Here is a 23,774-nt window from a genome sequence, read left to right on the forward strand (position 1 = left end):
AGCCATGAGTCAAAGGCCTTTGTTTGTAGCATCCCAGGAATGTGGGAGAGTAGCATCTTCAAAGACTTATTGTTCTCCCTACTGGTTCATTGACTTGTCCCCAGCTAACCAGCCAGACTGATTGCATTTTGTCTGTGGGCATTCCCCAGGTGCAAACACTTTTGTAGTACAGATGTATAGTCAATATTCCTAACTTTAGATACAAAAATGATACATGCATACAAATATGATAATCATATTCAGTAAATCGTAACCTTTCCAATAATAGCTCACAAGACCCTCTTGCATAAAATATATCTTAGATATGCTATAATCATATTATAACAATATTTCTATGAAGAATATGGGGTGTAATGTCACAACCCTGTTACCAGCATCTGTATTATATAAGATTCATAGATTCATAGAGTCATAGATTCTAGGACTGGAAGGGATCTCAAGAGGTCATCGAGTCTAGTCCCCTGCCCTCATGGCAGGACCAAATACTGTCTAGACCACCCCGATAGACATTTATATAACCTACTCTTAAATATCTCCAGAGATGGAGATTCCACAACCTCCTTAGGCAGTTTATTCCAGTGTTTAACCACCCTGACAGTTAGGAACTTTTTCCTAATGTCCAACCTAAACCTCCCTTGCTGCAGTTTAAGCCCATTGCTTCTTGTTCTATCCTTAGAGGCTAAGGTGAACAAGTTTTCTCCCTCCTCCTTATGACACCCTTTTAGATACCTGAAAACTGTTATCATGTCCCCTCTCAGTCTTCTCTTTTCCAAACTAAACAAACCCAATTCTTTCAGCCTTCCTTCATAGGTCATGTTCTCAAGACCTTTAATCATTCTTGTTGCTCTCCTCTCCAATTTCTCCACATCTTTCTTGAAATGTGGTGCCCAGAACTGGACACAATACTCCAGTTGAGGCCTAACCAGCGCAGAGTAGAGCGGAAGAATGACTTCTCGTGTCTTGCTCACAACACACCTGTTAATACATCCCAGAATGTATTAAGATGATGAATTTCATAAATTTTGGAATTATAGGTAACATCGGTTGCAAATGCAGAGGACTCTGCAGACTCGGAGGGTGTAATTGATTCTCAAAAACGTAGAGAGATTCTTTCAAGAAGGCCTTCATACCGGTAAGTTTATGCTTTTTTAAAACTAGCTTAACTGCCACATACTACTTATATTACTACTAATACTATCTGAAGAAGAGCTCTGTGTACACTCGAAAGCTTGTCTCTATCACCATCAGAAGTTGGTCCAATAAAAGCTATTACCTCACCCACCTTGTCTTGCTAACATCCTGGAACCAACATGCTACTCATAGTATAAATATCAGTAAAATACAGTCCTCAAAATGTTTCTCTTACGGGCATTGATTTTAAATTAAATTGTTCAAATTATGTTTTAGAAAAATTCTGAATGAACTATCTTCTGATGCTACTGGTGTCCCTAAGATTGAAGAGGAAAAGTCAGAGGAAGAAGGAACACCTTCTGGCATCCCTGCAATGGCAGTACCAACCAGCCTATATCAGACTAGCACAGGGCAATACAGTACGTATGCTAAGATACAGTATAGCATTTTAATTTTAAAAATATTGTTACTATCTTTTGCTGAATTTAAAAATAGCAGAGTGAAAAATGGAGAGAGCTATTTGGACCAGGAAAAAGAGAATGAGATTTATCTTCATATTTGTCCAAGAGGATTGCAGATTGCATCTTCTGCCACATCACATTAGCAAAAATAAAACTTCTTCTGGTCTGTTTCCTTTCCACCTCAAAGCCTCTGTTAATTTCCCAAACTTGGAGTCATTTTGAAAGCAAGTACATCATTGTACTGTGCTTTAAAGAATGGAAGAACCAGGCATTGGCTGAAAGAGGCAAAATGTAGGTGTCTCTCTTGTCTTTTCCATACACAGGTATTTGTACTTGTATATTATAAGAATTTTTTGTTTTTCATTATTGTATTGTTTTAATATTGTATTAAATGCACATGATGATTGGAAAATGTTGATTAAAACATTAATACAGTGCAATACAAAGTTGTATGTGACTATGGCTCACTTTTTATCTTAAAAATTTAATACCATTTTGCTAATCTAATGCAAAATAGCAGTACTATAAAATTAAGTGGTGTGAAATAGAGTATTTATTGTATTTAAATCTCTAATTGTGTCAGTAATCAAGTCATCTGAAGAATGTGTGTACTGTATGGTTACTTATTACATGTCACATTCATCCTATTATTTATGGTTAAGGCTAAGATTTTGTCATGGTTATTTTTAGTAAAAGTCATGGACATGTCATGGGTTATAAATAAAAATTCACAGAAGCTGTGACCTGTCTGTGACTTTTGCTGCTGTGGCTCCATGGTTTTCCCCGCCTCCATGGTGGCTGGGAGCTGTGGGGTTCCCCCTCTGCCCGCAGCAGCTGGGAGCTGCAGGGTGACCGTATTTCCCAAAGAGAAAATGGGACACCCCCAGTCACTTGCTCGAGGCGTCCCCTTGCCCCTGTGCGAGGCTGTCGCTCATTGACGGAACCCTGAGGTGGGCCCCCTCAGAAGTCTGTCACCTGTCACTGGAACCCTGCAGGGGGCCCCCCAGTCGCCTGTCGCTGCTGTCACTGGAATCCTGCCAGGGCCCTGCTGACTGCCAGCTCCAAAGTCCAACAGCCCCTGGGACTGAAGCAGAGAATGACTATGACCTCCATGATATAAACATAACCTTGTTTATGGTATGAATTCACATATAATTTGTAATGACATAGAGACCATAATTTAGGGATAAGCACAGGAAGGAAAGGTATAGTGAAATTTATCTTATCTTATCTCTCAGTTTTCTGACTTTTGATTGATTGATTTTCAAATCTTCCTGTTGCATTAACAATAATTTTCTGTAACAATAATTAACCATAAGCTACAATAACACTGCTCTACAGCCAAAATGCTTCTGAAATAAGTGTAGTCAAACTTTACTAATTCTGGGTCACTGAGAACGAAAATGATGCTTAAAATTGTTTATTGGCTCTAGTTTTCAAGATATGCTATTGGGTCAGTATATATGACCCTTGACTTGGGAATGGCGGAGGATAAGTGAGTTATAAAGGGAAGGGATCTCAATTTAAACCAGAAATAACTAAAATACATCTTTGACTGGATCTATGAATAAATCTATGACTGGGTTTGGACAGTACTTGCTTTTTAGGCAAAACAATTAATGATACAATCTTAAGCTGGTATTGCATCATACATGATATGAATTGCATCAGGTTATTCCTAGAAGTCATGGATGATGCAATCATAACGAAGCTTACATCACTCTGCTGAACAAATTGCCCTATATCAGCTCTAGAAATCATACAGTGCCGTGCTCTCTTATTTGTCAGCGTTTGATTTTGCAAAGGGACACATTTCTGTTTAGCCAAAGTGAGCAGAGATGCCTCGTACTCGTGTGAACAGTGCAGATAACTTCTGCTATGTTTGTGGTGAAGTGACTTTTACATCACAAAAGCGCAGTATAACCACTATGGTTAAGAAAACCTATTACCTTTATTTTGGCTGCAAAATTGGACATCAGGACAAGAGGTGGGCCCCACACATATGCTGCAACACTTGTGCAACAAATCTTCGCCAGTGGTTGAACAGGAAAAGGAAATCTATGCCTGTTGCAGTGCCAATGATTTGGAGAGAGCCAACAGATCATACCAGCAATTGTTACTTCAGCATGGTGCCTCCAATTGGGAAAGGTGTGTCAAAGAAGAAAAAGTGGACTGTGCAGTATCCAAACATTCCATCAGCTATACGCCTACTACCCCACGGAGAAGGACTGCTGGTTCCTGATGCACCAGAATCATTCTCACTTGAATCAGACGAGGAAGAGGAAGAGAATGAAACTTCTGGTCCTGAACCATCAATGTCACAGGACCCACATTTTCTCCCATCCTCCTCCTCTGAACCACACCTCATAACACAAGGTGAACTGAATGACCTTGTCAGGGATTTGGAACTACCCAAGAGTAAGGCAGAGCTGTTGGGCTCCAGACTACAGCGGTGGAATCTCCTGGCAGGTGATGTTAGGGTTTCCATGTTCTGTGACCTTCAAAAGGATCTTGTCCCATTCTTCTTCATGGAAGGTGACCTTGTAGCCTGCAACAACATCGATGATGTGATGGCAGCCCTCAACATCGTTCACGATCCAGATGAGTGGAGACTGTTCATTGATTCATCGAAGACTAGTCTTAAAGCTGTTTTACTGCATAATGGCAATGTTTTGCCATCAATTCCAGTTGGTCATGCAGTCCATATGACAACATGAAACAACTTTTGAGGTGCATAAACTATGACCAACGTCAGTGGCAGCTTTGTGGCGATTTGAAAGTTGTTGCTCTCTTGCTTGGTCTGCAGACTGGATACACAAAGTACTGCTGTTTTCTCTGCGAATGGGATAGTCGTGCAAGAGATTCCCACTCCATCAAGAAAGATTGGCCACTCCGACAGTCATTGGAGCCTGGGAGGAAAAGTGTTCAGCATCCACCACTTGATGAATCAAGGAAGATTTTGTTACCACCCTTACACATCAAGCTGGGTCTGATGAAGAACTTTGTCAAGGTCATTGACAAAACACAAGCAGCTTTCAAGTACTTCTGTGGAAAATTTCCAAGGTTAAGTGAAGCTAAGATAAAGGAAGGTGTCTTTGTTGGTCCTCAGATTCGTGAACTTCTTCGAGATGATGCATTTGACCATGCACTGCGTGGCAAGGAAAAGACTGCATGGAAAACCTTCCAGTTAGTGGCAATAAATTTTCTCGGAAACAAGGCAGACAACTACAAGTTGTTGGTGGAAAACCTCCTCAAGGCATACAAAAGCCTTGGTTCCAACATGTCACTAAAGATACAGTTTTTGCACTCTCATCTAGATTTTTTTCCACCGAACTGCGGAGCAGTGAGCGACAAGCGCGGCGAGCGATTTCACCAGGACATTGCAACAATGGAGAAACGCTATCAGGGCAAATGGAGCCCATCAATGCTTGCAGACTATTGCTGGACAGTGACAAGAGATGCTCCATTTAATGAATACAAGAGACAAGCCAAGAAGCGCCGAGTAGACACTGAATAGGACTAAACTATATACATAATAGTTTTTTGCCTTTTGTTTCATAATAAATTTTATTTATATAACCCTTTTGCTGATTTTTAAAGTGTTACATAAACAGGACAGGTGAAATATTATCATGTAAAGCAACCATAAACACATGAAAAGACCTAGGTTTACAATTTATGATTCAAACTCTACTATCTACACAATATGCATAGACATAAAATGTAAAAACTTAAATATCTTAGAAACAGTAGCCAATCAGTTGTTTTAATTGTCATATCTGAATTCAGCACATCAAAATACATACTAAATAACACATTTTATCTCTGAAACAGACGACTTCTCAAAAGTAGACCAATGTAATTAACCATAAGCTACAATTTCCAAATGCTCATTCTTTTTCTCTAAACAGTAGTAGAAAAAAGAGCTTCATAGCAGTATTCCTCAAAGATTTTTTTTGCTTTATTTACATGTTAAACATTTCACACCTCACTATGAATGTTAAATTTTGCAGTCATTTCTCTTCTGTGGGTTGAATTTCCGTTAATCTTTTTCCTTTTTATGTAGAGTTTTTTTATAGCATTAAAAACAAAGAATTTACTGTTACAATGAGTCATTTATGTCTCAGGTCTTCTCATGTGTAGAAATAATGAAGATTTTTATTAAAAACAGCGGTGTATTTTCTCCTACACAATGGCAGGAAAATGGCAAGGAGGTCTGCTTCTTCTGAAGTACGTATATAAGAACAGAGGACTCCTACTAAAATATTAACAATGGAACTTAGAAAGGGATAGAATAGCTCTTTCTAAATAAATTAATTCTTTAACTGTTCTTAGAATTCCTCTAGCTATCCTTTATAATTTGTAAAAGTAAAATGATTTTATCAACACTGAGAAAACAAAATTTACATTTAATACTGAACTACTAATTACTATTCTTTATATTCATTATTACTCTGGTTGTAGAGATGTTAATGGTGATGACCAAATTAAGGTTCTGTAGAACAGTGGTTCTCAACCAGGGGTCTGGGGCCCCATGGGGGGCTGCGAACAGGTTTCAGGTGGTCCGCCAAACAGTGCCAGTCAGGGCCGGCTCCAGGCACCAGCCGACCAAGCACGTAGTTGGGGCGGCACCTGGAGAGGGGCGGCGCTCCGGCCAGCCAGGGAGAGCAGGGCTGCGGCCTGGCTCTCCGCTCTCCTCCCGGCGCTCCGGCCGGCCGGGGAGAGCGGGGACACGGCCGGGCTCTCTGCCCTCCTCCCAGCGCTCTGGCTGGTCGGGGAGAGCGGGGCCGGCCTCCCCCCGGCGCTCCGGCCGGCCGGGGAGAGCGGGGCTGCAGCCGGGCTCGGCGCCCTCCCCTGCCACGCTCCCCGCCGGGGGCCGGGGGTGGCGGGAGGCTTTTTTGCCTGTGTCTGCAAAAAAGCTAGAGCCGGCCCTGGTGCCAGTGTTAGACTTGCTGGGGCTCAGGGCAGAAAGTTGAAGCCCCACCACATGGGGCTGAAGTCCAGGTCCCTGAGCCCTGCCACCCGGGGCTGAAGCTGAAGCCTGAGCAACTTAGCTTTGTGGGGGCCTCTGTGGCATAGGGCCCCAGGCAATTGACCCGCTTGCTATCCCCTAATTCCGGCCCAGGCTTTTATATGCAGAAAATCAGTTGTTGTGGCACAGGTGGGCCGTGGAGTTTTTATAGCATGGGGAGGGGGGAGGGCTCAGAAAGAAAAAAGATTGAGAACCCTGCTGTAGAATATAAAAGTCCTTAAATCCATTGGGTCTAAAAAGGAAGGGCATTGATACTCACTCCTGCTAGATGCTGAGTCCTTAATACCCAGTGACTGCAACAGTAGTGCTTAGGACCTCTTGGGAGCTGCTCACAACTTGTACCACTCAACTGGAGAGTGTATTTATTAGTTGTGTTCAGCTTTTCATTTTGGGTCGTCATGACCAAACTACAGTTTTGTCAAGAGACTCAGCTTTGAAGTTATATTAAAAAATGTGAAGAATTCATTCCAAAATGTAGCCTTTTCAGGAAAACATGGATAGGCTTGAAGGAATGGAAGTAGCAAAACACAAAGCAATAGAGTTGTTGAATGTGTCCAAGACTGAAAAGAAAATAAGTGTCAGAAGAAACTGTCTGCATTTGGAAATAAAACACAAATTCAATTATTACTTATGCTATGCAGCAACTTTCAGTACATATAAAAGAAGCTCTACATGATTTATAGTTCAATTTTGCTTTGTTGCAGTCAATATGAATTTGTATGCTGATCTGAATGGAAACAGAATTGGGCCTTATGTGTGAAGGGTTAAATATTTTCATTAGCCTCAAGAATTAGTATAAAATACTATTACTGAGTGCTACAAAGAATAAATCTTCTTTCTGTGTAAAAATTCCTTTGGTCATGTTTTGCAACTTTTACTTTTCTTAACTATGTTCCCATGTCAGAAATCATGTAGCCACCATTAATGCCAAAATTATTTTTTTGTCTTAAATATCACGGGTCTATTAGTTTTGGGTTGGGTTGGTTCTAGCTGCAATGCGACATTTATCAATTTTGTCATACAAGGGGAACTTCATAGGGTCTGTGGCAAGGTATTGGGGGGAGGGATAGCTCAGTGGTTTGAGCATTGGTCTGCTAAACCTAGGGTTGTGAGTTCAATTCTGGAGGGAGCCACTTAGGGATCTGGAGCAAAATCAGTACTTGGTTCTGCTAGTGAAGGTAGGGGGCTGGACTCAATGACTTTTCAGGGTCCCTTCTAGTTCTAGGGGATAGGATATCTCCATTTAAAAAAAAAATGGTTACAGACATACAATGAATATTCATTCCTACAGGTTTGTGATGAACTGGGAGTTAAAACATCTTAACTCAGCAGCCAGGCAATCTGGGGACTTGTGTTTTCACTAGTCACATCATTGTCTTCTTCCTGGTGACTAAGGTCTGAGGTGTCTTCAGTAAGCCCGAAGAACTCCCATGCTTTCATTAATCAGGATCTTCACCTCCTGGGCTTCAGGAAGTCAGCAGCACTCCTGGGCATTCTTGCATCAGTCTACTCCATGTTTTTCCACTTTCATTTTGGGATTTTTTTGGAGAAAATACTCTCCAGTTGGCCATCCTCCCTCTTTGGGCTCAGGGATCACTCTTGTGTCTAATCTGAAAGAACTCTTTAAAACTTTATTTTTGTGACTGTGTAGTGAGTTTTTTAAAGAAATTTAATGTTTTAACATGAAATTAAGTGCAAATTCTAGTAACAAGAATTTTTTAAATTGTAATCGCACATCACTTTCCTTTGTTATAATTTGCCAAAACTGTACTGACTAGTAGTGCAGGCGTTTTTCTCTATTTTAATTGGAATATTTGTTCAGTAAGACATCTACTTTGCAATAAGCAAAAGAAATGTATCACCATTGTCTGCTTGAATTAGCAGAGTCCATAAGAAATTTAACTAAATCTTATTTAATCTAATTTTAAAAAGGCTTTGGCATGAGCCTGATCTAGAAGCATCCTGATGCATGCTGTTCTTCCCTCAAATAAGAAATCATGCTGATAGCTTAGAACATGTTCTGCATTTTTAGACTGATTTCACGTACAGTATTTGTTAAATACATTTGCAGTCATATGCTTCAATATTAGGCACTGTTCAAGGAAAGCATATACCAACCTTCATATGCGATGATGAGTCTGATTTGGGGTCTCTGTTTTTGAAGCTGTATCGTTTTGCAAGCAGTTTTCTTACTCCATAATTTAATAGTTCATTAACTAGATCTGAAAAAGTTCTTCATTGTATGTGAAAAGGACAAAAACTTTAAAACAAAATCCCATTCACCTTTTATTGCAGTGAACTCAGTATATTAGATCTACCTTTGCTCAAGGGAGTTATAGCAAAATGTTTCTTGAGATGCTTCTCATTTTTGTCAGAATTGTCATGTGAAAGAAAAGTTAGAGTTGAGAGTCAATCCAAGTTGTAGTAGTGATGGTCAGTTAGTGCTAAATACTGGCAGTTGAAATTTTAGGTTTGACCATTTGGAATTTATTGTTGTTTTATAAAAAGATACCATATTGCCTAACTACTTCCTTTTGGGGCTTGAGCTTTTAAGCACAGATCCTCAGCGAGTTTATCACTTCATTCCAGCCACCTACAATCCTAAGGAACTGTTATGTCAGCCAAGAATTGACACAGCATAAAGATTCCCTGGCCACTTCCCCTTTGTCAATTTCAGGGTGGGCAGGATGGAGGAAGGGATGAAGGTTCCTAGCAAACTGGAGGTTAAAAAAAAAAGTCATTTTTGGCAACTAATGCTACCAAGCTTAGCAGAGAGTCAAACAGGATGCTGAGAGGTTGTATGCTTTTGCACCCCTTTGATGAATGAGGACTATATGTCTTCGATGGAAGGTGGAGACAACATCTTGATCAGCTCTTGGAAATATTTGCCCTATCTGTCCAGCATCACTTCAGTCTTGACTGGGTTCAGTTCAGTCCAGCTGCTCTTCATCCAAGAATTAATTTCCTGTATACATTCTGACATGTTAGTAGAGGCAGTGGTTACCTCAGCTGAGAATGAGAGAGAGAGAGTTGAGTGGCATTGGTGTAATGTTGGCAACTAAGCCTGTGATGTCTTATTATCTCTCCCAGTATTGAAGAGAAGTGGGGATAGTATGGATCCCTGTGGGACCTCACAGGTGAGGCCTCTGGAGAGGAGGAGCAGTTGTTTATCTGCACTCTCTGAGTTCTGTTGGAGAGAAACAATAGGAGTCTATACTGCTGGCCATTTACTCCTGATACACCATATAGATGTGTTAGTACTACTTTGCAGTCCATTGTATCAAAGTGTGCAGAGAGGTCCACAGTATAAGCATGTAAAAGCAGCAAAGAGTCCTGCGGAACCTTATAGACTAACAGACGTATTGGAGCTTTCGTGGGTGAATACCCACTTCGTTGGATGCATGTATAAGCATGTTGACCTTACCTGTGTCCATGGCCATGAGGAGGTAATCTTGTAGTGCCACTAGAGCCCTCACTGTGGTGTGTCCTGATCTGAACCCTGATTGTGAGGTATCCAGGATATTGACTGCTGTCACATGTTGCTAGAGCTTAATGGTCACTATTTTCTAAATGATTTTGCCCAGAAATAGGAGATTGGAGATGGGACAATAGTTGGAAAGATCTTCATGGCTGAGTGTTGGCTTCCTGAGAATTGGGCAAACTATTGTATTTTTCTAGGAGTTTGGTAGATGTGCTTCTCTGAAAGAGGCATTGACTATTTCCATTAGTACTTTGCTTAAGAGTTCTTCACTGGCTTTTACAGGTCAGGAGGGAAATAGATCTGCTTCACTGATTGTGATTCTAATATTTTTTCAGGGTTTCTTGAGTTTTGGCATGTGTGATGGGACCAAACTCAGTCATGGGTGATGGGAGGATAATGCAATCTAGTTAGGGGTAGAATTTTCTTTCCAAGTTAACTGTATGTATGTATTCAGTTAATCTTATAATTAAAGTATGTTGACAGTTCTTCACAGCTTTAGTATTTGGATATTCAGGCTATGCAGTCTGGGTTGATTAGGCAGTTCACTATGCAAGATATCTCTGTAGGCCTTGATTCTGCCACATTGATTCTAGAGGAGTCGAAGGCTCATTTTGCCATCTTTACTGCAGTGGCATAGTCTTGTAAGTGTTATTTTGTGCTATGGTGGAGAATTCAAAATTTTTTTTGCATCACTGGCATTCTGCCTTTCTAGATACGCTCTTTATCTGCCATAGCTCATCTGTGACCCATAGTGATCATTGTTGTCTGTGCGAAGGGACGGCTTGGGCCAAGCTGTTGATAGTAGTGAATAACACAGTACTGTACTGTTGTACAAACTCATTTGAACCTTGACCTTGTGTTTAGGTGGCTTGTTCTCCTGGGATGAATGGAAAACCTAGGGTGTTTAGGAGTTTTCAGGGGGAGGACCAGCTTTGGTTGGTCACCACCTGATGGGAAGGAGAGAAGGGTCTGATCTCTGCCTGGATGAGGTGATGATTGATTGGATCAGGAGATTGGTATGCTGGTGAAGTTTCCAGTGGCCAGTCCAGGGCTTGTGATCCAACTTATCTCTGGCTGCATTCATAGGTCCAGAGATTGCCTGGGAGAATCCCATGGTTTCCATGTAAGCCATGAGACTATAATATGTATAATTGAGATTGTGAATGTTGAGGTTGTGAAGGACAAGGAATCTGGGAGCTTCCAATATCATGCTGGGCAGCAGCTCTATATGATCCTGCAGGAAGTTGGCAGGCTTTCCATTGGAGGAATTGTACAGCTCCAGGAGCCCTAGGTACCTCTGGTTCTTCATCTCACTGGTCTTATGGATGCGCTCAAATGTATTGTTTCTCGGATGGAACATCTTGTGCATCCCAGACTTGTGGGGAGCAGACATGCCAAACCCGTGAAAAAAACACAGAAAGTGAACTTGTTTTTGGCTTAATTGGCTTGTGAGTTGCTTGTTGGCTAGTTTTTGGCTTGTAGCTTGTTGCTTCTTTTTTTGATCAGTTCCTGGCAAGCAGGGGCAAGGGGGGGAGAGAGTCGGGGTGCACAGCGGGCCCACCGTGGTCTCAGACTGCACGCTGGGGGGATCTAATCACATAGAGTGTTGGGGTTCTTAGGGATTGGCTTGATTTTTGTCTTATTGTGAAAGTTGGGGTACTTATTTACCATGTGAAAGTTGGCAACTGTGGCGGGGAGCAGGACTGCTATTCCACCTCCTTTCTTTTTTCTGGTGCTTTCTGGAGTCTGTCTTGGCTTGTGAAATATAGAATATCCTGTGGGGACTTGCTGTGCTAGAGTCAGGTTGGATGTGGGATTGAACCATGTGAGGGGAGGGATAGCTCAGTGGTTTGCGCATTGGCCTTGAGGGGGCCATTTAGGGATCTGGGGCAAAGCTCTGTCTAGGGATTGGTCCTGTTTTGAGCAAGGGGTTGGACTAGATGACCTCCTGAGGTCCCTTCCAACCCTGATATTCTATGATTCAATGATTCATGCAAGGCCAGCTGCTTCACCCGATTTTCTATACAGGGGGAATTTTCCAAAACTCTATAAGCTAGCTATAGGGCACCTGCACTGCCATATCTGGCCCTTTGTGCAAACAAACAGGAATACAAACACCCCTACCTTTCAGAAGTACCAGTATGTGTACCTTGTGTTTAGATCAACTGTCAGTAATTGAAGGCCCTCTGATATGGGCTAGGCTTAATGCACTGTGTTGCATTTTAAAGAAAAACATCCTGTATTGCTGACCTCGGGCATTCAAAAATCACAAGTCGGGACCCCCCAAATCATCTAATACATTTAAAAATCATAAGATTAAAAATAATAAATATCTTTTTATTTATCTTATAATTTTTGAAACTTTAGATTTCACATTTTACAGCTTTTCTCCAAACCACGAGGGGCAAAAAATTACTTTTTAAAAATAACGAAAGCTGAGATTCTCCTGAACTCATATGACTCCAAAAGCTGAGACTTTAAGAAACACACCAAGTAACATAAGCCTCACAGTAAAATCATGAGCTGGCAACACTGCTATGCTTATAATAGATTTTTATGTACTATCAAACAGCAACATTTAAATACTTTGGTGATGTGTGCAGTTTAAATACCTGCATAGAAAGAGCATTTACTTCTTCCTGGGGAATGGGTACTCCTTAAATGGTGTTTCTAAGAGGGTATTATAAAAGTTAGTGGATATGTTCCTGTTTTTAAATGAACAGGAGTACTTGTGGCACTTTAGAGACTAACAAATTTATTGGGGCATAAGCTTTCGTGGACTATAGCCCACTTCTTCAGATGCATATAGAGTGGAATAAATATTGAGGAGATATATATACACACATACAGAGAGCATGAACAGGTGGGAGTTGTCTTACCAACTCTGAGAGGCCAATTAAGTAAGAGAAAAAAAACTTTTGAAGTGATAATCGAGATAGCCCAGTACAGACAGTTTGATAAGAAGTGTGAGAATACTTACAAGGGGAGATAGATTCAATGTTTGTAATGGCTCAGCCATTCCCAGTCCTTATTCAATCCTGAGTTGATTGTGTCTAGTTTGCATATCAATTCCAGCTCAGCAGTCTCTCGTTGGAGTCTGTTTTTGAAGTTTTTCTGTTGTAAGATAGCCACCCGCAGGTCTGACATTGAATGGCCAGACAGGTTAAAGTGTTCTCCCACTGGTTTTTGTGTATTATGATTCCTGATGTCAGATTTGTGTCCATTAATTCTTTTGCGTAGAGACTGTCCAGTTTGGCCAATGTACATGGCAGATGGGCATTGCTGGCACATGATGGCATATATCACATTGGTAGATGTGCAGGTGAACGAGCCCCTGATGGTATGGCTGATGTGATTAGGTCCTATGATAATGTCACTTGAATAGATATGTGGACAGAGTTGGTAAGACAACTCCCACCTGTTCGTGCTCTTTGTATGTGTGTATATATATCTCCTCAATATTTATTCCACTCTATATGCATCCGAAGAAGTGGGCTGTAGTCCACGAAAGCTTATGCTCTAATAAATTTGTTAGTCTCTAAGGTGCCACAAGTACTCCTGTTCTTTTTGTGGATACAGACTAACACGGCTGCTACTCTGAAACCTGTTTTTAAATGAGTATTTGTGAACTTCTGCTGAAATTAGCATGTAACCCTTCAATGAATTTGATTTTTACAAAACACTTATTATGCTGAATATTCTGTGAGTCACATGGAAGAGTTTAATCAAGCTGATATGGGCAAAATGTATACATACATTTTCTTTCATATTTTTGACTGCATGATAATAGATTCTTATTTTCACATTTTGGTATCTCAAAACAAAATTTTCCAGTCTTTTCTCATATAGAGAACCTTAAAGTGTAATGAGCCTAAACCTAGACATCCTAACTTGAGAAAAGGAGGAAGATTTTGAGTCCCAGGGAATGGTACCCTTTTCCCTTCCTCCTGATCCCCAGTATTTTGCATCTTATGGAAGGGTCAGGATAAATTTGAATGTCTTTTTATTTTTCCTGTTGCATCTGTTATAATTACCCTCAACTTCTTACTCCATTTCCCCAAGAGCTTGATGCTTTGTCTTTATCAGTCTTATATGGAAATTATTATGGAAATATTAGAGTTGCTGGGATTAAAAACTGAAAAAAAAAATGGGTGAAGTAGTGCATTCTCCATGTGATTGACCCAAAAAGTGAATAATACAAAATAGGAGAATGGCACATAAGAGGCTGGTACAGTTTTTTAAAAATACACCTGTATCCTGATATAACGCGACCCGATATAACACAAATTTGGATATAACGCGGTAAAGCAGTGCTCCGGGGGGGCGGGGGAGAGGGGAGCTGCGCATTCCGGTGGATCAAAGCAAGTTCGATATAACGCGGTTTCACCTATAACGCGGTAAGATTTTTTGGCTCCCGAGGACAGCATTATATCAGAGTAGAGGTGTATATTAATTCAGCATGCCATGCCATAGTGTTAGTTCTACAAATTTCTTTAAGCACAGAGATGATTGGAAGTCCCTATCTGATGAAAAAAAACGTTCTTCCAAAAGTGGTAAATATAGTATAATATGTTGTATATATTTGTTTCTATTGCGTAATCTGTTTTTTTCTTTTTGCGTTTAGTTGCCATAGCCCAAGGTGGAGCAATCCAGATTTCTAATCCAGCATCTGATGGCGTCCAGGGACTGCAGACATTAACAATGACAAATTCAGGAGCTCCTCAGCCAGGTGCTACCATTGTGCAATATGCAGCACAAACACCTGATGGCACACAGCAGTTTTTTGTACCTGGAAGCCAAGTTGTTGTGCAAGGTATATTTTGAGATCTACTAAATTTTAGATTTATACAAATGATTTTTTCACAAAGTGCTTTTTGTTGGTGCGCACATTATGGTGATGTTAAATCAGTGGAAGAAATACTAATAAAAGGAACTGAGAAAGTTAGTGTTAGGAGAAGAGTGGGTTGGTTTGCTCACTAAGGGCAGCAACTCTCATTTGAAAATAAATGTTTATGTACTTTAGAGGAAATATAGTAATGAGGGAAGAGCATGATGACATTGCTGGTTCATATGTACACTTTTGTCCAGGCCTTGTGAGATAGTGTTTCATAGTAGGTCAAGAGTGGAGTGCTGCAGTTTGAGTTTGATTGGAAGTTGCTGTGTAATTGGAGTAAATAAAATGAAATTAAGAATTCTTCTTTGAGTGCTTGCTCATGTTGATTCCATTCTAGGTGTGTGTGTGTACCCACGTGCACAGTTGTTGGAGATTTTTGCCTTAGCGATATCCGTAGGGCCAGCTGTGGCACCCTCTGGAGTGCCGTGCTCATGCATCTGTATATTAGGCGCTACCAGTCCTACACACCCTCTCAGTTCCTTCTTACCCGCCGTGACGGTTGGTCGGAGTGCTTTGTCTTGCCTCGCAAGAGTGTTAGCGGTTTTTCTAACAGCCCATTGACTGTCTTCTTTGTATATAGTTCTCAGATAGTTAGTTAGCTATTAAATGTTAAGTGTTAGGTGTTAGTTTACTAGTTAGAGTCCCAGCAGGGACTTCACCCCAGAGCAGGGCATGCCCCATTCCCTGGGCTTCAAACCATGTTCATCATGCAACAGGCCTATGCCTGTTAGTGACCCCCACAGCAGCTGTTTGAAGTGCTTGGGAGAGTCCCATATAAAGGAGAAGTGCAGGATTTGTAAGAACTTTTGTCCCAGAACCCAGAAAGAGCGGGTCATCTGCCTGAAAGCCCTCCCCATGGAGGCTGCACTTCGCCTGGTGTTGGAGCTTTCCCGATTGGACTGTGTGCCCAGCACCTCCGCGTCAGTGCAGAGCACTCCGCCGGCACCAGGTTCCTCCCGGCACCATTCCCCCTTCCCAGTGCTCAAAAAGCGGCAAAAGAAAAGAAACTCCCCAGCGCCATCCAAGGAGGGGAAGGGGTCTCACCATGGAGCTGCAATGGGGTACCGCTGTGGTCAGACCGTCTAGCCCAACCAGGGATCTTCCTCCGACTCCTGGGAGCGGTAGGGGAGTCCAGCTCCCACTGGGGCCTGCAACACCCGAAGTTGCCCAGGTGGCTAAAGACTTGATGGTCCTACTGGTACCAAATACACCGCACCTGGTACTGGATGTGCCTAAGACCCTGCAACCCATCAAGGGTTGATCTCGGGGTCAGGTGCAGAAGAACCTCGATCTGGTGTGTTCCACCTGTCGTGATCTGGGTGTTTTGATAAATAAAGAAAAATGAACTCTGATACCAGTGCAATGGATAGAGTTCAGTGGGGTGGTTCTCACCTTTCTCTCCGAGACCTGCTTCTGAGCCATGACAGCTCTGATCTTGTACATGTGAGCCAAACCTCTCACCACTGCTCACATGTGCCTGAGATTGTTGGGCCGCCTGGCAGCCTGTACTTAAATGGTCTGGCACACGCGGCTCCATCTCAGGGCCCTACAGGTGTTGCTGGTGTTGGTCTACTTCCCCAACAGACACAACATAGACTGCATAGTCAGGGTACCAGACCACATACTGTCGTCACTCGCATGGTGGTAAAATCCCGTCTCAGTGCTGGAGGGAGTCCCCTTTGCGGCCATATCCCCATCAGTAACCCTGGTCTCCAATACCTTGGATCTGGGATGGGGAGCCCACCTGGATGATCTCAGCACAAAAGGACGTTAGTTGAGTCACAATCGCCCCTTCCACATTAACATCAGAGAGCTCAGAGCGGTTCACTTGGCCTGCCAAGCTTTCCTGCCTCATCTGAGGGTCAGGGTGGTTTAGATCCTGACAGACAACACTGGTGCAATGTTCTATATATCAACAAACAAGGTGGAGCCCACTTGTCAGCCCTTTGCCAGGAAGCGATTCAGCTGTGGAACTTCTGTTTTCATCGTGCCATTCATCTCGCAGCCGTGCACCTCGGGACCAGGAACACATTGGCAGTTCCCCTCAGCAGGACCTGCTCATCTCACCATGAATGGTCACTCCACCTGGAGATGGTCAGCATCATCTTCCAAACACGGGGGACTCCTCGGGTGGACTTGTTTGCATCCAGGCAGAGCAGAAAGTGCCATGTTTTCTGCTTGATTCGGGGGATCGACACAGGCTCTCCATCAGACGCCTTTCTGCTCCCGTGGTTGTGGGCACTCATGTATTCCTTCCCTCCAGTGCCATTGATCCACAGAGTCCTCATGAAAATCATATAGGACAGGGCAAAGGTGATCCTCAGAGTTCTGGCTTGGCCACACCAGCACTGGTTCAGCCCACTGCTGGACCTCTTGGTGGATGCCCTGCTACAGTTGTTGCTTCAGCCGGACGTGATGTCACAGAGCCACGGCAGTCTTCTGCACCCCAACCTGGCAGCACTGCACCTGATGGGTTGGCTGCTGCATGGTTAAATATGGAGGAGCAGGAATGCTCGGCCCATATCCAACAAGTCCTGTTGGGCAGCAGAAAACTCTCCACCAGAGTGACCTACTTGGCCAAATGTAAGCGGTTCATGTGCTGGGTATTGGACCAAGGTATTCGGCCCGAACAGGCCTCGCTGCAGTCAATCCTGGACTACCTCCTGCATCTCAAGCTCCAAAGTCTGTCTCTTTCATCTACCAAGGTCTACTTGGCCATTATTTCCCCTTTCCATCCCTCATTCCAGGGCAGGTTGGTCTTCGCTCATGACATGACAGTACAATTTTGAAAAATTCTGAACCAACTCTACCCTCACATCCAGGACCCAGTCCCTCCATGGGACTTAAATCTCATGCTGTCTAGGCTCACTGGCTCCCCCTTCGAACCTTTGGCATCCTGTTCCCTCCTTCTCCTCTTGTGGAAGGTCTTAGCAATAACATCTGCCTGTAGGGTCTCTGAGATTAGGGCACTTACCTCAGAGCCGCCCTACACTGTGTTCTATAAGGACAAGGTCCAGAAAGAAGCCTCATTCTCAAAGGTATAACATTTGTACTAATGGAGTACAGGAGGTTCAGGGCATTGTTAAGGAGCTACAGAGCCTTTCACCTGTAGGTCATGATTTTGAGTCCTTCCCCGTTCAGCAAGGGTTGTTCCCATCTAATGAATGTTTGTTAGTCCCGTACCAATAAGATTGGTGAGCCCCGGTTTGAGTTGCCGTGTCACAAACTCATCTCTATGTTTTGTACTTCATTGTAGGCTCTTTGGGACAGAGACTGTATCTTACCATCTTTTTGTACAATGCCTAGCACAATGGGGCCCTGGTCTCAATTGAGTCTTCTAGGAAAAGCTTCAGCCAGGGGAACAAAAAATCTCCTTACTAACTATAAATTTGTAAAAGTTGGCAATTCTATAATTGTCACACACGTTGCGTGTGGGCAGAAAGAGTTGAAAAATTAGAAGGCAGACCAAAAATTATGATTTACACTTCTTTAAAAAAATCTCTTGATTTTTGGTCTAATTTAACTATTTTTAGGGATCTGACTCATGATTTTTGGAATTGGCAATACTAAGATTATGAAATAATTTCCATCAGTCTTTGCTGTCAATGTGTCTTTGAGTCTGATTTACAAGTAGATCTGTGATGAGTGTGGTTTGTAAATTAGGAACATATGTAAATTAGAATAAACCAAAGCTAGGCTACAGAAATATGAAAGGATCCTTTATCATCAAAAACAGTTTTTTTGGGCTGCAGTTTTAGTGAGCTGTTCCAGGACAAAGCATTTTAATGACAGAGGTAGGCCAGTGAGGTCATTGTGATGTCAGTGTTCCTGCTTGTAATCCTGCACATGCTTGCTAGTTTGGAACATTTCATGTTGGGCTGTGATAGAGCAACAAGAGAATCCCATATGCAAAAGCTGATCATGGCTGTAACAGGAGATGAAACAGGTAGGAATCTCTTGTCAGGGTCTTTAAAATAGCAGGTTCTATACTTTATTTGGAAATCCAGAAAAGATTACATAGTTAGCAGTCTGTGGAACTTGTTTTTAGAACTTGTTGAAGTACCTCTTTAATTTTACAGTGCAAAGTTGCACAAATTGGTGCCAATTATTTTTATTCCTCATTAGCTAATACAGCATTTTAGTGTAAATTTACCATTTTAATAGCACTCTTTAGTGTATCTTTGTTGTTGCATTGCAGTAGTCTCTTTTCTTTGTAAATAATATGTGCAGCTGGTCTGTTGCTTTTTGGTTTAGCAATAAATAAACTATCACTTCAGCTTACTTTAGCCTGTCAAAACTAAAGTGGAGCTGTAAGTGAAAGATGTGCACTGTTCCAGTTATATAAATAAACCTTTACTATTCATTGCTAAAGAAAATAGGGAGCACAAATGCATCTGAAAGAGTTGGAGTGTTGTGAATGTTGTAATGCCTGCTTGTTTTTTCCTCCTCTGTTTAAAATGGTCTGTTCCTCAGCTAATTGAGTTCAAAAGGCTGACGTCATTAGATTTCCTGGAATCGTGTTGCAGTGGGGAACTGGAAAAGTTAAACTCCAAACAAGATACACATTGACGTCAGCTCCGAGTCATGCTGTGATTTAGTCAGTTCCTTTCTGCTTCATCAAACGCTGCAGAGTTGTAATGTTAACTAGGTTGCAGCTTGTGTCTACGTTCTGCTCTTAGCTGAGTAAAGCTATTTCATATACTTTGTTTTATTACTCCAGAAGTGTAAATATCTTCTCTACGTCCACATTTTAGGTTCTTGTGTTCACACAAACAGCTATTCAGGAGCAAACTAGAAAGCTTATGGGGGAAAAGTTAAAAATGCTTCTAATAAGGTAAAAAGAAGAACAGGAGTACTTGTGGCACCTTAGAGACTAACAAATTTATTAGAGCATAAGCTTTCGTGGACTACAGCCCACTTCTTCGGATGGAAGTGGGCTGTAGTCCACGAAAGCTTATGCTCTAATAAATTTGTTAGTCTCTAAGGTGCCACAAGTACTCCTGTTCTTCTTTTTGCGGATACAGACTAACACGGCTGTTACTCTGAAACTTCTAATAAGGTAGTTATTGGTATGCTTCACAAAGGGGGAGGGATATATAGCCTGTCACATTCTTTTTCCTGGATAGCCTTTATAAGAACTTGACTCTGCCTACTCTCTAGTGCTCATCAAGAGAATATTTTTTCAACAGCCTGTTTTTAAAGGGATTTTTACTAGTATGTTGGTCTTATTAAATTCTCCAGATAAGGTTGATTTACAAGGTAAGCTAAAATGTTGCTTTGGTGGGATTTTTTAGTAGTTTAGTCATTTTGTAAATTATGTGCCTGAACTCAGATACAGCCCAAGGGCTTTCAGTGAATGCTTTTTACCAGTTTGCTTAACTAATTTTGCTTAATCTTAAGGAGAAAGTGTCTTGCTTGGGGAAATGCAGTGAGAGCACGGGTCAGCCATAGGACTATCCTGGTTCCCACTCTTTGGCTGTTACCAATACGTACCACTGACCTTAGTGTTTGATTTGAGTTTGGTCTGTCTTGTGAAAAGAATTTACAATCTACATTAAGTTTCTTTATAAAGTCATAATGAATATTACTGTATTTCTTTAAGATAAGTGAATTGAGCAAATACTTTTATTGTGAATCAGATTTCTCTGGGACTTTGTTCAGGAAGAAAAAGATCACTGTGGCTGTAATTCTTCCCTCTCTAATAAAATCCTGCAGTCTGATTCGTATGGTAGACTAAACCCTTACACTTGCATAGAGTACCATTAAAGACAATGGGGTTTCACATGTTTGCAGGGGTCCATCTGCATTTCAGATTATATTATTTCTTTTGTCTTTTAGGTTGTTGAAATAGTCTCACTGACTCCTATTCAATATGATGCTTTGACTTTCTCTGTGATGGTGATATCATACCTGCCATGGAAGTCACCAATAGAATATATGGTAGAGCATCATATAGAGCAGGAGCTGGTGAATCTCTACTTCAGGAGGACCAGAAAGACAAAAACAGATTAGTTTAAAGTAAATGATAAACTGAATGACTTTCTTTATTTTGAGGCTTTCCACTTCCACTCTTCCAATGTTTCATGGATCATTATTATTTTATTAGTTATTGCAGGTATCTGTAAGGCATCCATCACTATGGAATCTGGGCACATTTCACATAGGTTAGAATGGTACCAAACATCAGCATTTCTAAAACATCTCAATCTTCCCATCAAAACTTTTCATAACTCCATCCCCACCTAAATCTTAAACTTTGCCTTGTGTCCCCTCTTAACCATTTCATTCTGACAGTGATTCCAGTCTCAATACACAATTTCCTTTCTCCCTTCATGGCTCTGTGCATTTTTCTATATCACCTTAGGAGTAGTAGGTAATGCTGCGCATACCAGCTTTCCAAGTGTAATCCTGTCTTCGCTCAAGTTCCTCTTAAAAACCCACTTTTTTGTGAGTCTCACAAGAAGCATGTTTTTCATTTATAATTAAACACAATCACCACCCCAAACCAAATAAAGCCACCCCCTCCTCTGGATTTCCCAGTGTGTCCCATTCTCTGGGTCTGCCTTTTAGACTGTGATATCTTTGGGGACAGGAACTATATTTATTATTGTGCATTGTATAGCACCAAAGGCTCTTGATGCTAAACAAATAATAATAATAATAATTAATAAAGAATAGAAAAATAGCTGGATATACTTTACATGTACGTCTCTTTATGTCACTTTTTGCAGCTTGTCTTTAAGAAAAATGGCAATTTCCTTTCTGGTCAATTCTAATTTTTTGAGACATTATATAAAATGGTTTGCAGATAGAAATAATCACAGCTCAAATGTAATTTAATTCAGTGTGTTGTAAAGTGCTTTGAAGTGATTTACTCAACTGCACAATCACATTATTTTGATATACTGTGATGTGAACTAAAAAATGTTGAGGCTTTGTCTGAGTTTTGGTGTAATGATCCGATTGCTAGCTTTGCTGGATCAAAACAATTGTTTTCCTCTAACATCATGCTTTTAGAACTCACTGGCATCTATTTGTTAGGTAGGGAAAGACATTATGCTGACCTGGTCAAGGCATTATTATCATTATTTATTTGAATTACAGTAGCATCCTCTAGAGGCCCCAACTGAGATAAGGGCTCAGTTGTGCTAGACACACACACATAGGGGCAGCGTGTTCACTAGAGAAAAAAGGTGTTTTTATCTTGCATTAGCTGACATGAGTTAAAATCCTTGTGAAATAAAAGGCAGTTTGTAGTTTACACAGGTGTTAACAGGTGATCTTAAAGACTATGGGGAAGTCTAGGGTTACCTGCAAATTCAAGTAAAAATTACAAATGTTCTCATCTTCACTAGGATTTTGATTCATGTTAGTTAACTCAAGCTAAGATGGCACCTTTTTCCTAATGAAGATGCATCCAGTGAAAGTCAATCCCTGCCCTAAAGGCTAAGTAATGACAATCTAAATAGACATGAGAAATATAGTGTCAGACCACAGAAGTATTATTATTCCATTTTAGAAATGGTGAACTGAAACAAAATCAATGTGCTTAAGTAGCTTGCCAAATCAGGAGCTAAGTGACTTGCCGTTGGTCACACAGGGAGACCAATATTGAGCCCAAATCTCTTGAATGCCAATCTGTCCAGTGCCTTACTTACAAGGCCATCCTCTCTTGCTTGAATGTGACCTATGTCCAGTGAATTTTTGGTGTGGTCTTCCTAGAGTCTATTATTTTAAATCTATTTTTCTCCCATTTCACAATTTCTGAGTACTGCTTTAGAAGATCCACTGGTGTGAAAAGATGTGGAAGAAGGCTATAAGAAGGGTAATTATTTATTCATTTAGTTTTTTCTATATTTTCCTCCATATAACTGACTTATCTTATCTTCCCAACCTGTCTCTCTCTCTCCCCCTCTCCCCTCAAAAAAAGTGGAGTGTTGGGCGAGTTTTACCTTTTTGTTTTTAACCCATTTCTGAATTTCACTGACTGTTCCATTATTTGTGTACTGGAATTACTCTTTTTAAAGAAATGCAGTACAAAATTTAATGAGATTATGTGATAGCACCTGAAATTTGATCTTCTGTATTCATCTGCTGGATTAGGGAAAGTTATGCGCTTTGGTCTGCAATGATATAGAAAACATATCAAAATTTACAAGCAAGAACTTGCTCTTATTTTTAAGTATGAGACACTCAACATTTAAATGTATATTAATTTTAAATGTCAGACATGCCACATACATTAAGACTAACCCAGCTTTAACGACATTTTAAAGGTTGCCTTTGTTATAAAAGTAGCAAGAGAACAATTTAGAAATGAATGAAAAATTAGAGAAACTAATAAAACAAAGGGAGAATATCAGAAAGGGACTGATTCCAAGCTAAAAACATAAAACTACTTTTAAAATGTGTTGTGTAAGTAACGTGTTACAAAATAGACAGAAGTCTTAGTTGTATTTGTTAGTTTTTGTGTCATCACAACACAAGCCTATGAAATGTTTGATGTAATAGAGATCCTGATTAACATATCAACAGACGTCTGCTATTTCAGTTAGATTTTGACAGGTAAGTTTATATAAAGTAAAAATTGTTCTTCTTTAATACAGCTGCCACTGGAGACATGCCAACTTACCAGATCCGAACTCCCACCACAGCCTTGCCTCAAGGAGTGGTAATGGCAGCCTCACCAGGAACTTTGCACAGCCCTCAGCAGCTAGCAGAAGAGGCAACACGCAAAAGGGAACTGAGACTTATGAAAAATAGGTAAGAGTGTGT

General features: G+C 41.1%; 1 protein-coding gene across 13 annotated transcripts in view; it reads left to right on the top strand.

The window, feature by feature from the left end:
* The window catches only part of CREM (cAMP responsive element modulator), a 61,354-nt gene that overhangs the window by 26,214 nt on the left and 11,366 nt on the right, over window positions 1–23,774 (top strand). For 2 of the 13 annotated variants that reach the window (XM_054020960.1, XM_054020959.1), the window contains exons 3-6: window positions 1,035–1,132; window positions 1,408–1,550; window positions 14,730–14,918; window positions 23,606–23,762. In XM_054020960.1, the coding sequence (XP_053876935.1) occupies window positions 1,035–1,132; window positions 1,408–1,550; window positions 14,730–14,918; window positions 23,606–23,762 (587 nt within the window). The other 11 variants (XM_054020964.1, XM_054020963.1, XM_054020971.1 and 8 more) reach the window with 11 other exon arrangements.

This window comes from Malaclemys terrapin, chromosome 2 (genome assembly GCF_027887155.1).
Source record: "Malaclemys terrapin pileata isolate rMalTer1 chromosome 2, rMalTer1.hap1, whole genome shotgun sequence".
NCBI classification, from domain to species: Eukaryota; Metazoa; Chordata; order Testudines; family Emydidae; genus Malaclemys; species Malaclemys terrapin.